We start from the raw sequence: 14,923 nt of genomic DNA, 5'->3' as shown, positions 1-14,923 counted from the left end.
CTGGGTTTAAAAATTCTATATTCCCAGAAAAGGAAAACACAATTATAAATCCACATCAGTGGTTCTTAGCTTGCAGGAATTTCAGAGACAAGCTGGCCTAATGTACTGGTTTTTGCAGATGAGAAAACTGAGGGACAGAGGTTACGTTTCTGATATCACAGAACCGTTTAGGTGAAGGGCTGGGAGCAAGGCTAGGGCCTCTGTCTCAGCATGAGTCCCATCCCCTCTACCACAGGGTGCAGACATCTGCATGCCCCATCAGAAACTGGGGAACTAGACAGTCAGGCTGATGGAAGCTTGGTCAAGTTAATTTTTTTTTGGCCACGCAGCTTGCGGTACCTTAGTTCCCTGACCAGAGATTGAACCTGTGCCCCCTGCAATGGAAGCACAGAGTCCTAACCACTGGAACGCCAGGGAATTCCCTTGGTCAAATTAATTTTTAGGTAGTTAAACTAACTGCAAGCTCATCAAAATTATCAGAGAGGTTGGTTAAATTATTGGATGGCCCCCCCAAAAAGTCTTGTTAGGGAGTTTGTGAATTACTGTGTGACCGTACCTTTCCTTCTCTATGAGTGAAATGATACATGGTTTGATGGGCTCAGAAATAAGCTAGGAGTTTCCTAATCAAGCTAAGTGTTCTCTATCTAGGAAAACCGACTTCACAATATTTGCATCATAGGAGACCATAAAGGCATAATACACTGGACGCCCCAGTTTGATTCTCAAAAGCAGCAGCAGGTAAGCCTTTCAGAGGACAGTGAAGAGTTCAGCTGACGTTGCTACTTAAAAGCTACGCGGAGGAAAGCGGGTTTTACCATGCTGTTTGTAGATGGGTGGTTTTCGGTAAATGTTGATCCCTTGATCTGTGGAAATGAAAAGCAAAGGTGTGTGATTATGGGGAGCCATCCACTGATGGGAAAAACAGATCAACCAAGAGGCAAACCAAACTGAAGTTTCTCCAACAAAAATAACCCAGAAGGTTAACTTTTGTATTACAAAGATTGAGGTTACTGGAAGAAGAAATTACAGGAATGAGTGAATTACTATAGACATGTGACATGGAATCCTTTGTAATACATCTTAGGATATAGAGAGATGTCATTCACTCATGAGCCATTTATTTCAAATATACACTTCACTAAAAGTGGGGTTAAAACAGGAAGAAATGCAAGCAGTGCAGATACTGTGACGGTGAGGAAGACATAACCAGTTTGGGGAAGATCCCCAAATTGCTACTGTCTCGAAATTGAGCTCCCAGTAGAGACCAGTGGCTCAATTTACTTTTCAACTAATGAGTGGAACAGTGGAAAGCGACGTAGTGAAAATTAAGAGTATATTTTTGTAAAACATAGAAACAATTTTTAGGTGCGAGGCTAGTCTGATGTATTGACAGGATGTTTGACAAAATCCTAGTGTGTATAGGCCAAATTTTACAAAAGAAAGGAAAAGTAAAGAGATGCCAAATATTATTCATATATTTATATAGAACCCCATTTGATTATGCAACTTTGACTGCAAATATTCAGTAGGTTTCAAAAGGTTTCCCCAGAATCTTGGGCACTGGATCCTGGTTGGGCATTCTTCATGAAAAAAGTTGCAAACATACAACACTGATTTTCAAGGTTCGATGAAACTTCATTTATATATATTTTTTAAAGGCAGTCCTATCTCAGTGGTATGAATCCCATTGAACTTTCCTCTGTTCAAACTTCTAGGTAAGTTTGGAATGCAAAAGAGAAAAACTACTACAGATTCCAAATATGTATGCTAACATTAACATAATGGGTAATTTATTAAACCACTTTCAGTAGCTAAAAGAAGCAAAACAATGTACTTCTGATGGAAAAATAATATCATGACTTCTGATGGCCAATCTTGCCTTCACAAAGATTGTGAGCTGACCCTAAATATTAAGATACTGATGGGTTCTGATTTTTCCAGTTCCTGATGGCAAATTACTATTTGTACCATGACAGCAAAGCTTATAGCACCAAGCCTAAATTGCAAGATGTCTTTGTGGGCTATGGAGGTGGTTAGTTAATTACACACTGCAGAAAGACCCTCCAAATGACCCAATTTTTCAGCTCCCTGGAAAGTCCATAGAAAGAATCTCCACACTGGAGACAAACAGATAAAATAAAAGTACTCTCAAGAACGCTGTGGTTCAGTCTTTAGGCTGAGAAGGTAACTAGATTGCCATTGTGTTAGACAATGACACTAAACCACAGAGTGGTATCTCAGAAGGTATAAGGGTAAAATTAAAATTTTTGTCAAAACAAGACAAAACAAAGCAACTCAACCCTTATTCCTTCACCCTCTGCCTCCCATCCCCCTTCAAAAATTTTAGAGAAAATGTAAACCTTCAATACAATCCTGGCATCTCCCATACAAAGCTTTTGAAAGGCCCTCTAGGTCAGATCCTGCAATTTAGGGTTTGTCGGCTGTGAGCATCTCAATTAAAAGAGCATGAGAAATGGAGACGAGACAGAGGCGACAAGGCTACATTCTGCACGGTGACAGGACACCAAGACACAGACCATGTCAGCTCCTACCTGGAACATGGAAATGTTTAGGGGCCTGAGCGTAAGTTGGAGTGAGAGGGCGGCTGTCTGGCCGATAAGGGAGAGGGGAGTTCCGGCCGCTGGATGGCTCATTGCCTCCAATGAGAAGAATGGAGAAAACAAAATGAGAGAAGGGAGAGCAAGAAAGAAAACAAAGCTAGCATAATAAAAATTCAAAATGAACAAACCGGAAGGAGGTACATCAAAAAGGAGAAACCAAAGAAACAAACTCAGTTCATCAACTTGGCTCACAAAGGTGACTGGTATAAGGTTGAAATTTTCCAAAAGAGAGATCTGAGTTCAAGTGGAACTAGGTTAAAAGCAGTGAGCGGTAAGATGCATCATTCCAATGGCATGCGGTTGAAGGCTGTGAGCTGGCAGCAAACTGATTAGATGGAAAGTACATTAAGAAGAATGGAAAGTCACTTGCTAATGATTCAGGGTCAGTCGTCAGATGGTTACAACCCAAGCATGTAAACGGGTGGGATATGCAAACCCAAAAACAATCACTTCCAGGCATAATGGCAGAGGCTGGCAATCAGAGTCTATTTCTCTGAATGGGAGGCTGAGTCTGGGAACCTGTGTGGTCCTTCCACTGAGCAACACAAAGTGCCTTCATTGCAGCCTATGTTTCTGTTGCTTCACTTTGAAATACACACAGAAGAGTCAGACCCCTTTCTTCCAGGTACTTTGGGACCCACTTATACTTCTCTCCACCTTTCTCTTAAAAGAGGCTCTACCCAGTCTAAAAATTCCATCAGGGAGACATTTACTGAGCATCTACTATGGCTGGGCAGTGAGCTTCGATTGAGGCTAAGTAGGTGAATAAGATGTGGTGCCTGGCTGCAAGGGGCTCAGGGTCTACCTAAGGAGACAGACTTATAAGCAACAAGTACACGTAATACCACATGAGTGCTTACTCGGGGGTGTGCGAAAAATTCTATGGCACTCACATGAAGGTGCCATTGATTTTTCAGAAAGGCTACAGAAAGATGCTAGAATTGAGTTGGTCATTGAAGAGTAAGCTCACCAGGTGGATGGGTGGCTGGAGGGGTGAGAAGGTCCAGATTCTAGGGAGCTGGAACATCACGGGGAAGGAAGGGCCATGGTGTGTGGGAGCAACGGGACGGGACTCTGTGGCTGGGCAGCATGGCGTTCTTGGAGGTGGGAGTGGGGAAGAGCCTGCAACGTGCTGCTGGGCTTGGCTGCAAAAGCCTTGAGGACCCCCCCCATAGCCACCATCATTCCCTCGGATAAGAACTGCAGGGTGAACTGAGACTTGTGCAAAATTGGAAAGAGATCAGCTCTTACCCTACTGTCCTCCTTCCCCACGACTGAGCGAACATCCGTGCAAGAATATACCAGAAGATATAGGACTATCGAAACTTAATGAATTAGTAAGGTAATTACTTTTATGATTGAGTTGTAAGGGTTCTTTACATATTCTGGATAACAAGTTTCTTATCAGACATACGATTTGCAAATATTTTCTCCCACTTTGCGGTTGTCTTTTACTTTCTTGATAGTGTCCTTTGAAGCACAGAAGTTTTAAATTTTGATAAAGTCCAATTTATCTATCAGTTAAGACTAACAATTTTAAATAAATCACAGATCTTCAGAAAATAGAGCAGGAGTCAATTTTTTTTTTTTTAACTTGGTCTTAAATTTTTTTTTTAAATTGAGATATAACTGACATATAACATTATATTAGTTTTAGGTGTACAAGAGCCAATTTCTTCAAGTAAATCAAACTGTTCTAAATCTGGCCAGTAATGCATGAAAGATGTCAATTGCTGGAGTCTCAAAATAACATGTTCAATAGAGTTTTAATTTTTTTGATATGTATAGTTTTAGATAACCAGAGCACAGATCTGTACCAAATGGGCAGTAAGATATTCCGAATATGAGGTCTGAATTTGTTACTGTCTCAGATTGAGAGTCCAGGTTTTTGGTTATCATGTTCTAAAACTTTTGTCCTTTTTTCTTTTTTTGTTTCAAGAGTCAGTTTAGCATCTAGCTCCCAATATATCATAATGCTGACTTTACTAAAGTGAGATATTAGCTCCTAAAAATTATGAAGCTTCACCTACAGCCACTGATCTATTAAAAAGCTCATTTAAAGAGAAAGTGACCTCATTTATTATCAGTCTCCTAAAGAGAAATAACCAGCTCATGTCTGAAAAAGTTAATACAAAAAACACAGGTAGAGGCAAGCAGGGGAAGGAAGAATACAGTTTACGTTTAGAAGAAAATCCTGCTTTAAACCTAAGGCTGAATCAGAACCAGATCTCATTTACCTCTGTGTGTTCAACACAGTGCCTGGCCACGACTAAGTGCTTAATAAGTGTCTGTGAATGAATGACTGAAGTAGGCCAACTAATTAATTCTACAGCAATGAATGACCTAATTTAGTGAGCACCACTGCAGGATCAGCCATCGTCTTTCCCTTAATTATAGGCAGCCGGATGCCAGGACACAGCAATGGGATCACAATAGTACCTTTTTTCTTTTTTTTTTTAAATAGCTTTCCCTAGAGTTGATCCTTAATAACCCCAATTTAATTGTTTCACTTCAGAAGAATTCTTTACTCCTACAAACATTAGAAATTATTCACAAGAGTAATCCATAATTAAAAAACAGAATAATTCTTGTGGGCTATTCTCAAAGGAAGTTCTAGAGAGACTCAACTTTCTTGCTTTATTTGAGTTTTTTTTCCTGAAGACCTTGCATATCTTGAACACTGGTGCTACTGCTTTGGAACCACACTGCTCCCTGCCCTTAATCCTGCACCTCTAACCTTCCTGTACTTGTAGAACATCAGACTTTCAGGGTAGGGGAATGTTCTCACAGGTTTTGGTTATAATATCCAATCAGATGAAACTCCATTAAATTTGTTCTGATAGTTACTAGCCAGGGTCACGCACACACAAAAACAGCTGCATATATGGGACATCAAGGTTTAAGGTCATTAGAATTAGCATTTGCCCAAGTATTCTATCATTAAGATGCTCTGCTGCCCAGTGGCAGTAGAAGCCCATCACTTCCATGGTTGACGGCTCTCAAAGGCTATGGAATGACTGTCTGATTTCCCAAAGGGTGTATTCTGGCTGAATGCTGTCTCCAGTTGGGCAGAGTTTTTTTACTTAGCAGCATATCTTCGGCCACCACTGACCTTTCTAGTGGCTAGAAAAAACGCTAGTATGTTCAAGTCTTTGTAAGTAGATTTAACTCTATAATCATTTAAAATCTCCCACGAGACATCTGAAAACACTAGGTCAACAGCTACTCAGCAACACACCCATCTAAGTGATCCTGCATAGTATGATTTCTACACATCACAACGGCTCGTTGGGGAAAAGGTCTCAGGGTACATAATGTTGCTAGGTACCAAATTCTTAGTCCTTGAAATGCGAAAGGCATTAAAAATTTTGGCATTAACAAAAAAATTCTCAAGATGAGGCCTTTTCTAAGTTAAACACCCTTTCTTTAAGTGCTAAAACGTTTCACTCTATCCTGGATGGAAATGACTGATGAAGGCCCTAAAAGGTTATTTTCGTGCTTAGTTCATTACTCAGGCAAAGTGATGCATAAGCCATCAGATGAAATATCATATACGGAAGGTATCATCGTCATCATCATCATCATCTATCAGCCTGGAGTTGACATTGTTTAAAAATAACGTAATAGTGTATATATCATATAATATTGTATATATCACACTCATAGCCATTTTCTTCCTTTAAATAAGTCCTTGCATTGGTTCATCTAAGTTGTTAGTGATCTCAGCTCCTGGGGTGAGAAGCTACTGTATATATAGATATACATTTCTTGGTCTTCATTTTCAGCTCCTTCTAAGTCAGCCCAATAGGCCAGTTTTTCAGTCCTTGGGAGATCATTCACTGGAAGGATTCCCACTGTACTTAAATTCAAACGCTCTGTCCAACTTTTATTCTTCTTTTCGCCACCATGAGAGCCTCAGTGACAAATTCTAAGACAAGTCAATCTAAATGGCAATGCTTGTGTCTGCTGTGGGAAACGGCTGGCAACACTTAGCTTCTGGACTCTAAGTGCTTATGTTCCAAAATATAAATTCTGAGGGGACCTTAAAGTTGGCAGCATCTAGAATGTCATGACAGAGTTTCAAGATTACTGGTCCTTGTCTAAAGCTTCAATAAACGTTATGGTTTCTTTCAGCAAGTGTCAAATACATATTTGCATCATAGCAACTCATATCTATGGCAAAACAAGGAAGATTTCTTTCAAAGAGACTTAATAATATGTAGCCCTCCTGTTTGCAAATCTGAGTCATGGACACAGAAGGAAATATTTAACAGTATTTCAAAGGGAAAGGAAGAGAAACTCTGCAAACATGGCACAAAGCCCAAAACAAGGTGAAAAGTTTTTCCAAATAGGCATGCACTTGTCCAAATGGCCCAACAATGATATACTGATATAGAATGAAGCTGCAAGGAAGGTCAGAGAACAGAAATAAAAAACACGATGGAAAACAAGATGGGCATTACAGAAAATGGATGGGGAAGCCAATGAGATAGAGAGAAAGCTGGTGATGTGCGTCTCAGCTCTACACCCATGCAGGTGTCCTCAGCTCCGTGGTCCCTGGGGGCCTGGGCCACATGCGTCTGAAATAAGGGCCAAGAATTGGACTTGGGCAGTGGGAGGTGGGCTTCTGGCTGCCAGAGGGGCAAGGGGACCCCTGCTTTCAGCTACACCTTCCTGAGCTGGACATCCTACCCTGGGGTCCTCAAGCTCCTTGGCTTACATTTATTTTAAAAACAACTTCCCTGAGATTGCAAAACAAGCTCCAAGATAAAGAGTGAATGTTCAAATGAAGAGCCATGGAAAACCCCGGGAGACTTTGCTCCTTCAAAGATATCTTAGATGTGTTTCTCTAACGGCCATACGTTCCCCCTGGACTGGACAGGACTTTCATGTAAACGGATACATGCCTTTCAAAATAACTAAGACGTAATTCTTTGCAGAATCCGTATTTAGCTATTCAACTAAACTAGGCTTTTAAAGCAATATCTTTAATATACAAATTCTGCATGATTGATTTTGTAGTTTAGCAAAAAGCTGATTTTAAAACTAAGCATATACTGTTATGCACATTATATTTTGTATCTTAAGTATATAAACGATTTCATCTGAACAAACTGTAGGCATATATCCAGTAAAAAGAAAATGGGAGAGAGACCATTAGATATTTTTTAAGCGTAAGCTCGAAGTAACAAACTACTGCTTTCTATAATTTAAACCTATACTATTTGACTGTGTACTTCGAATTCGGACTGAAAAAAGAGAAGATTGTGTATCTACATTTTTAATAAAGCACAATTTAGGCACACTGAATTACTGTAATTTTCCTAACCACTCATTATTTCTATTGAAAAGTTAATTTTGTAGTTTAAATGCCTGAAAGTAGCTGTTTGTCTTGGCCTCCATAAGAATGCAATTTTCTAGTTAAAAAGAGATGGAAAATAAAAGTTTGCTTTAAAAATTATACTTCGTGTATAGCATTTAGACCAAGACACACCCCCCTGATAGGAATGAGGGATGGGAAGGCTTGGGGTCTATCTAGTCCTGGTGCTGCCACTTCCTAGCTGTGAGTCCTTGGCCGGGTCACTTAACCAGGGCCTCAGCTCTTCATCCACCCCCATGCCTGCCCCCTGCTACTTTACTTCATAGGGACGCTGTGAAGAGTGATGGACTGCTGCAACCGGAAGTGCTCTGAGAGCACCATGCCAAGGGGGAAATCACAGAGGGACCAGAGTTGAGTGCTCACTACACACCCGGGCATTTCACCTTGCCAACTACAAATTGGCGCTTGCCATCTACCTCTATAGGGATGAAATCATGAGCCGCGGCAGCTGCTGACCTTCAACACCCCCTGAAAGGAGTTCAGGGTGGAGATCAGGAAAGAGGCACTCTGTGCTCTGGGAAAAACTGATATGACAGGTCTTCAGAGAGTCAGATACTTTCAGGAGATTTTATAAGCCCAATTCTTGCATCTCCTCGTATCTAGAAAAGCACTAAAATCCTTCATGGTGACATCTTCTCCTTGAGACTAGCAGAATCCTTCTGCAAAAAATATGTGCTTGATTGCATGTACTCTCCCTGCACCAAAATCCCATATATACTGACCTCCCCCCTACCTCTCTGGAGCGGTTTCTCAGAGCTATCTGCAGTGCTGTCTCCCGGGCTATAGTCCTCATTTTGCCCCAAATAAAATTTAATTCACAGCTCTCACGTTGTGCTTTTTTTTTTTTTTTTCAGTCGACAACCTCACACACCCCAATACCCTAGGAGAGGTTTTCATAGATGAGGCAAGTGGCACTCAAAAGGTTAAGTCTACAATCCAAGGTCCCATGGCTAGCATGTGACAGAGATAATATTCAAAGCCGGGACTCCAGTGTCCACATGGGTGCCCATCTCGCCATAAGGCTGTGCACACACACGAGGTACTGAGTCTTGATATTTTGTGATGTGTTATTTGTATAAACTCTGTATTACTTTATAGGGTACATGACATTTTTCTTCCTACACAAAGTAGCTTTCTGAAAGATGAAATATATAATAACCGAGTAAGGCAGTTTACATTTTAATGAATTAAAAAATGTATTTTCCCTTGCATATTAGAAACAAAGAAACAAAAATCTTAATTTGGCCAAGGGCTTCTATATTAAAGTCTCTTTAAAATACATCTCTGAAGTTTTTTTCAATAATTTCTTATGGTTTTATAGACATTCTCTAAAGTATCATCTTGACATCTAAATAATAAAAGTCTTTCCTCCCCAAATACTAATTAGCAGTAATAATTTTAAATAACCTGTCAAGAATTTTAGAAAGTGCTGTACCTGCTGAAAAATTTCTTTGCTAGTGGCAGACGGTATGTGTCTTCAAGTAAGCTTGTCAGCAATGTTATTTTTACAGCACAGAAAATGCTAAAATCGCATGCTTGTAAAATGACTGCAAAGGAAATTCAGTCAAAGAGCACAACGTTTAGGCTCCTTGAGAAAGTGGTAGTGATGTGAGAGCTCTTGGAACTCGGGGTTAGAAGCCCTTAGGTCTGTCTTAAGACCCATGACAACATCTGTGCTTGCCTGCTACTCCCTCCTTAAGCTATTTTCTTCGGTTAATTTGGTTCAAATCATGACTACGGAAAAAGTTAGCATCCTCTGGGAGCTCCTACTTATTTTAAATTATGGCTCCTACTTATTTTAAATTTGGGGCTCCTGGCTCGATTGAGAATGGCTACGGAAACATAACAGACAATGAGAACAATGGGAACGGCATAGAGGGAAGGGCAGAGATGGGCAGGAACAGAAAACAGAAGGCAAAGTCCCTGCTCTCCATCATGCAGAAATCAGGACAGGTCAAAGGAAAATTACTCTAAGGGTTGTCTCAAGGAGATCAATTTAAGTTACGTTGCCATAGATCTTTCATACTGTCCAAACATTTTAATATTGTTACGTGGTTAAGTGGCTTATCACCATTAAGACAACTTTGGAACCCTTGTTGCTGAATACTGCTGTGTTTCGCTGAGCCATAACACATATGAAAACCAGGAAGATTCCCCAGATATATATTACATTTTGCTTTTGACCAGAGAAAAACAAAATAATAATATATATTTTTCTTAAGCAGTAGATAACAAATCTTAGGGTCTCAAACGTATTTCCTGTTTCTTCATCTAGAGCCCTTTAGAAATGACATATTTCTCCTAACGAGAGACGCTATGCCAGTTCTAAGACACGGCTGGGTGTAGTCAGGACACACGCAGGCATGCTGAGAAGTCCAAAGCTTGGAGCTGACTCTTGGAGATACACCTTATTAGCCTTCCCAGGGTGCTAATAAATCTCCGCTATGCAGGGTGCTGCGTGGAGAAGCCTGCCTCCTTACCTTTGATATGGGGAAGGAAGTGGTGTCGGAAAGGGGAGTTGGGGCGGGAGTCGCTGTGGCCGGAGCTGAGGCTGCCGGTGTGCAGGAAGGACCTCTGCACACCAGGAGACAGCAGCTCTGTGCAGCAAGGATCAGGGGCAGGACACGGTGCAAACAGAAAAGAAGAGCACAAATTAACACACGAGCAGGGACAACGCCATCGTTCCAAGGGAGGAAAAAAAATAAAGAATGTTAATCAAGAGTCTGAAAAAGGAGGAAGGAAAAGGGGTTAAAAAGGCACCTACGAAGGGTTACACAAAGTGGGGAGAGTCTGCAAACAGGTTCAGGTCAGTACAGAGTTTACTCTCCGAGAATAAATGGCTTTAGTGGGAGGGAACGGCCACCAGAAGGTTCTGTCAGGATGACACCAGCTACCACTGAGCCAGGACTGGGCACGCCACTTAGACTCCAACATAGCTGTTTTTAAAAGGCACCTGACAAAACAGAACCCTCTGAAACACATGTACAAAACTGACAATCATTTCAAGAACCTTGCAAAGAAATACTTATACGTAAGGGTCAGATTCTTTGTTTCTTAAGCTGCAAACGTCTCCTACTGCAAGTTTAATTTTACTTTGCCTATGTAGAAGGGAAACCTGTCTGTATCCCCTGGCTAGCAAAGAGCTACCTGTGATCCTGAGAATTGGGTAGTGGTGACACCAGGGGAGCTGGAAACTCAGTTATGGACCATTAACCTAAGCCCAGACCTAAGGACGTGCGTCATCCTCTGGTATCTAGGACGTGTGCAGTGGATACTGTGAGGTGCTCTGTGCTGACCATGACTATGCTAGCAGAGCCCCACCTCGAAAAATAATTATGAGCCCTAACAACCGACATCACGCGTGTCCATAACGTATTGTGAAGGGGGAGAAGTGCTTAGAATGGGGAATGTTATACAGGCTCTTGGCATCAGAACCATGACTAGAACAGAGGAGAACTTTCTACTGCCCAATGAGGACATGACCTTTTAGGGAAACAACGCCCCTGGCTGACCACTCCCTTGCTATCCAGGGATTCTCTCGAACAACAATTTCCCAGGGAACCTCGCATCATTCTGACAAGGGTACGGCTGCGGTATCAGGGTATGCCCATACGTAGGGGTGGTGGCATAAAGGATTTCTCATCACCCAGACAGAAAACGCCATAAATCCAAACCCAGAAGTAAAATGAATACCATTGTACGTGAAAAATAAAAGGAATTTCTTTCCTGAAAGATTTTCCTTTAACGTAACTCAACAAATACTGAGTAAATATTTGAGTCTAGAGAAAACTATACTTAATTGAAGGATCAAAAAGTAAAAAATTTAATCCTCTGCAAGCATTAAATCTATGGCTTTAAAGAGAAGATTGCAGCCTTTTTACATTCTGTTCATTTCCTTTGGTTTTATTTTATGAAATACGTTAGAATATGAATGGGCTTATTCTCATCAGCCTGCACAGAAGCAAGAGGCTTAAAATGAAGTTTTCATAGACATACATCATCACCAAGTTTGTTTAGAAGGCCAAAATCTTCCTTGGTGAATCTATTTCTCAGGAATCCTCGGTCTGTGCTGGGATCTCCATGCTTTTTCTACTCTACATAGGAGATACCCACTAATAGTAAAAGGGACTACATTCTGCCGAGATAAAGGTAAATGAGGTCCACTACTCTTAATATTCTCCATCATAGCACACCTCTAGTGTTTTTATATTTTCCAAGTCTGATTCAAAATCTTAGGTTGGAAGGCATCTTAAAAGTTACCAAATACAACCCGGAGGTTGTATATGAGACTTCTTTCTAGCAGGTTCTTAACCAAGCATGCTTAGTAATACCATGTGCCCGGATGGGGGAAACATAATAAACTCACCAGTAAATGACTAATACTGGATTTAGATTTTAGATAAGCCTAAAAGGCACATCACCGTATTTTCTTTTGGAGATCTCCATTTTAAGTCTCAAAGTGCTGAGATTTTCCTCAAGTCTAAGAAAACCAAAAAACCTCCTTTGCTTCTAGGTACTGTCAAAATGTAATTATTTAATAAGTCATAATGAACATAACCATAAAACGACTCTTGTTTTGAGAAAAGAAATAACACAAACTACAATGGAATAGGAGTTTGCAGTTTTTTCTGGGAGAGGGGCAGATAGATTTGGCAGCCAGATTTTTAAATACGCTATCAGTGGTGGGGAAAACAGTCACATAGAAACACGGATGACTCTAGAGAGTGAATCCCGGGAACAGGTGCCCTTACCAGGTCTGTGAAAATGCTGGGGAGAGCGAGACGTGGTTGGAGTGTAGCTGTGACGGCTGTACACAGGGGAGTTGATGGAGCCCTGGCTGGTGGACCGGTGGATCATCCGGTCCCGCCCATCCTGGTACCCCTGGAAGCAAGTGCGAGAAAGTGGGAGCACAAGGCATACATGCAGGCTGTTGTCAGGTTCAAGTGAAATCAAGTTGCACCAAAGTCACCCAGGAACTATCCCGTCTACCTGTTCATGTATACACTTTAGGGCCATATTCCTTAAATAGGTATGCAAACAAGCATTCCATGGTTAGTGCTTTTTGTTCGAAACCTGTAGTGCTTGCCTTTACCAAGATTTTAAGATGTAAAAAGGATAAACTCCAGTGTTGATAGAGCTCTGGGAAAAGAGGGAATAATTCCAATGACCACGCTTATATTGTGCTTTTTGGTTTTACGAAGTCTGTTCACATAGGTTGTATCATCAGATCTGCATCATAAAGAAGGCAGAACACATGGTATCACCTCCCTTCTTCACAAATGCAGAATGTTTCAGAAGGTTCCACGCAGGTAAGAGACCCGTGTGCAGGTGTGTGCAGGTGGAGCCTGCTTCAGAACCAGCCTCCTGACTCTCATCTCATCCCTGGATCCAACCACCAACCCACACCATCCATGCTGTTGATCTGGTGATGTTTTACGTCGATTTTCCTGGAGAACAAGCCAGTGGTGGGCCCTCAAATCCAGTAATTCTACTCTACTTTAGGAAGCAAATTCCAAAAAGAAAAAATAATTTTTTAAAATGATCTTTAAGTGGAAAAATTTCCTCAGACATTTATAATGCCACCGTTTATAAAGACAAAACTTTGTATTATGTGCTCAATAAAACTGGGGAATAATTAAGTTATGGCATATCAATTTAATGGACTACAATAGCACCACCAGTCTGTCACCATGTCCAAATCTAGAAAAGAATATTGTAGGTATAAAGTATAAAAAAAGTCATACACACACAAACATAACATAAAACTTTAAAAGAATTAGAAGAGTACAAGGAACGTTCTACATTTTAGGAATTTGTTGCCCTATGAAGTTTCTACTAGCACAATAAAAATAAAAGTTTGAAAGAATGCATGAAAAATGACTAAATTAAAAACTATGGATGTGTGCAATTTGAGGGCAAGAGGCAAAAAAGCTTTGATTTGATCCTCGTTGTGGCTGTAACAATAAATTAAAACAACAAAATTCCCCCAGGAATGTGCCTCAACCTATTATTATTATTTCTATTATTGACAGGTGGTCAATAATAGAAATTAATTCTTCATAACTTCAGTTGAAAATGATCAGAATATTCATAGAAATTAGTTATTCATAGCACTCGGTCATAAACCACCACAATACTACAGAGATTTTACCATCTCAAATTATAGTGATTACCTAAGATCAGGCCAGTTTTATACAGACTATCCAGACAGTTACTTAATCTTTAAGACAAGACTACTGATTTTATTTATTATTATTATTATTATTATTATTATTATTATTTTTAGAAGGGGGTAGACCTAACCCCCAAGGAGTTTGCTCATTGGACACATAAGGAAATACAAAATAATAAGAAGCACACTGAACAAACAATCCCTTGATTATTATTACCTGTAATAGCTTAAATGAAAGTGCTGGGTTAGACCTGGACCATGCTCAGATTTGAGGTGGTCTGAGCTTAGGCCACCCTCCAAGGGAAAAATTATGCTGGGACAACAGAAAGTGCTTCTAAGACCTCTGGTCACCAAGCACCTCTGTCACTGTGGGTGACAGCAAAACCAAGACACTCCTGGGATCAGGGTATAGTATAGTGTGAAGGGGCCGTTTCATTTTATAGAACAGTATCATCAGCTTTCTGAAGAACCTTTAATAAAATGGGTTTGGGGAGCGTAACTAATTTGGGGGCTCTGTCTTTGGTGCTGGATGCTGCAGAGGGGAAGAGCATGTTTGGGTTGATAGGGGACCCATGGCTCACTATGGAACCATCACTCACAGCTCTACGTGATCCAGATACTCAGGAGGTTATTCCCGAGGGAACAGCCAGCCTGGTGGACTTGATAAAAGCCACTATAAGGTCCGTCTACCCTGAGAGGGGGGACAAGACTATTGATTTTAGACTAAGAGAAGTGGCCTCCCGTGAAGAT

At 40.7% G+C, this 14,923-nt stretch overlaps 1 protein-coding gene across 5 annotated transcripts in view; it reads right to left on the bottom strand.

The window, feature by feature from the left end:
* ABLIM1 (actin binding LIM protein 1) overlaps nucleotides 1-14,923 on the bottom strand; it is a 227,775-nt gene that overhangs the window by 13,941 nt on the left and 198,911 nt on the right. For 4 of the 5 annotated variants that reach the window (XM_007469610.1, XM_007469611.1, XM_007469612.1 and 1 more), the window contains 3 exons: nucleotides 12,753-12,882; nucleotides 2,553-2,657; nucleotides 816-863 (listed from right to left, as the gene is read on the bottom strand). In XM_007469610.1, the coding sequence (XP_007469672.1) occupies nucleotides 816-863; nucleotides 2,553-2,657; nucleotides 12,753-12,882 (283 nt within the window). The remainder of the gene's footprint in view (nucleotides 1-815; nucleotides 864-2,552; nucleotides 2,658-12,752; nucleotides 12,883-14,923) is intronic. The other variant, XM_007469613.1, reaches the window with a different exon arrangement.

This window comes from Lipotes vexillifer, unplaced genomic scaffold (genome assembly GCF_000442215.2).
Source record: "Lipotes vexillifer unplaced genomic scaffold, Lipotes_vexillifer_v1.1 scaffold240, whole genome shotgun sequence".
Classification (NCBI taxonomy): Eukaryota; Metazoa; Chordata; class Mammalia; order Artiodactyla; family Lipotidae; genus Lipotes; species Lipotes vexillifer.
Note: the sequence above shows the minus strand (reverse complement) of the source record. Positions and strands in the feature narration are given on the sequence as shown.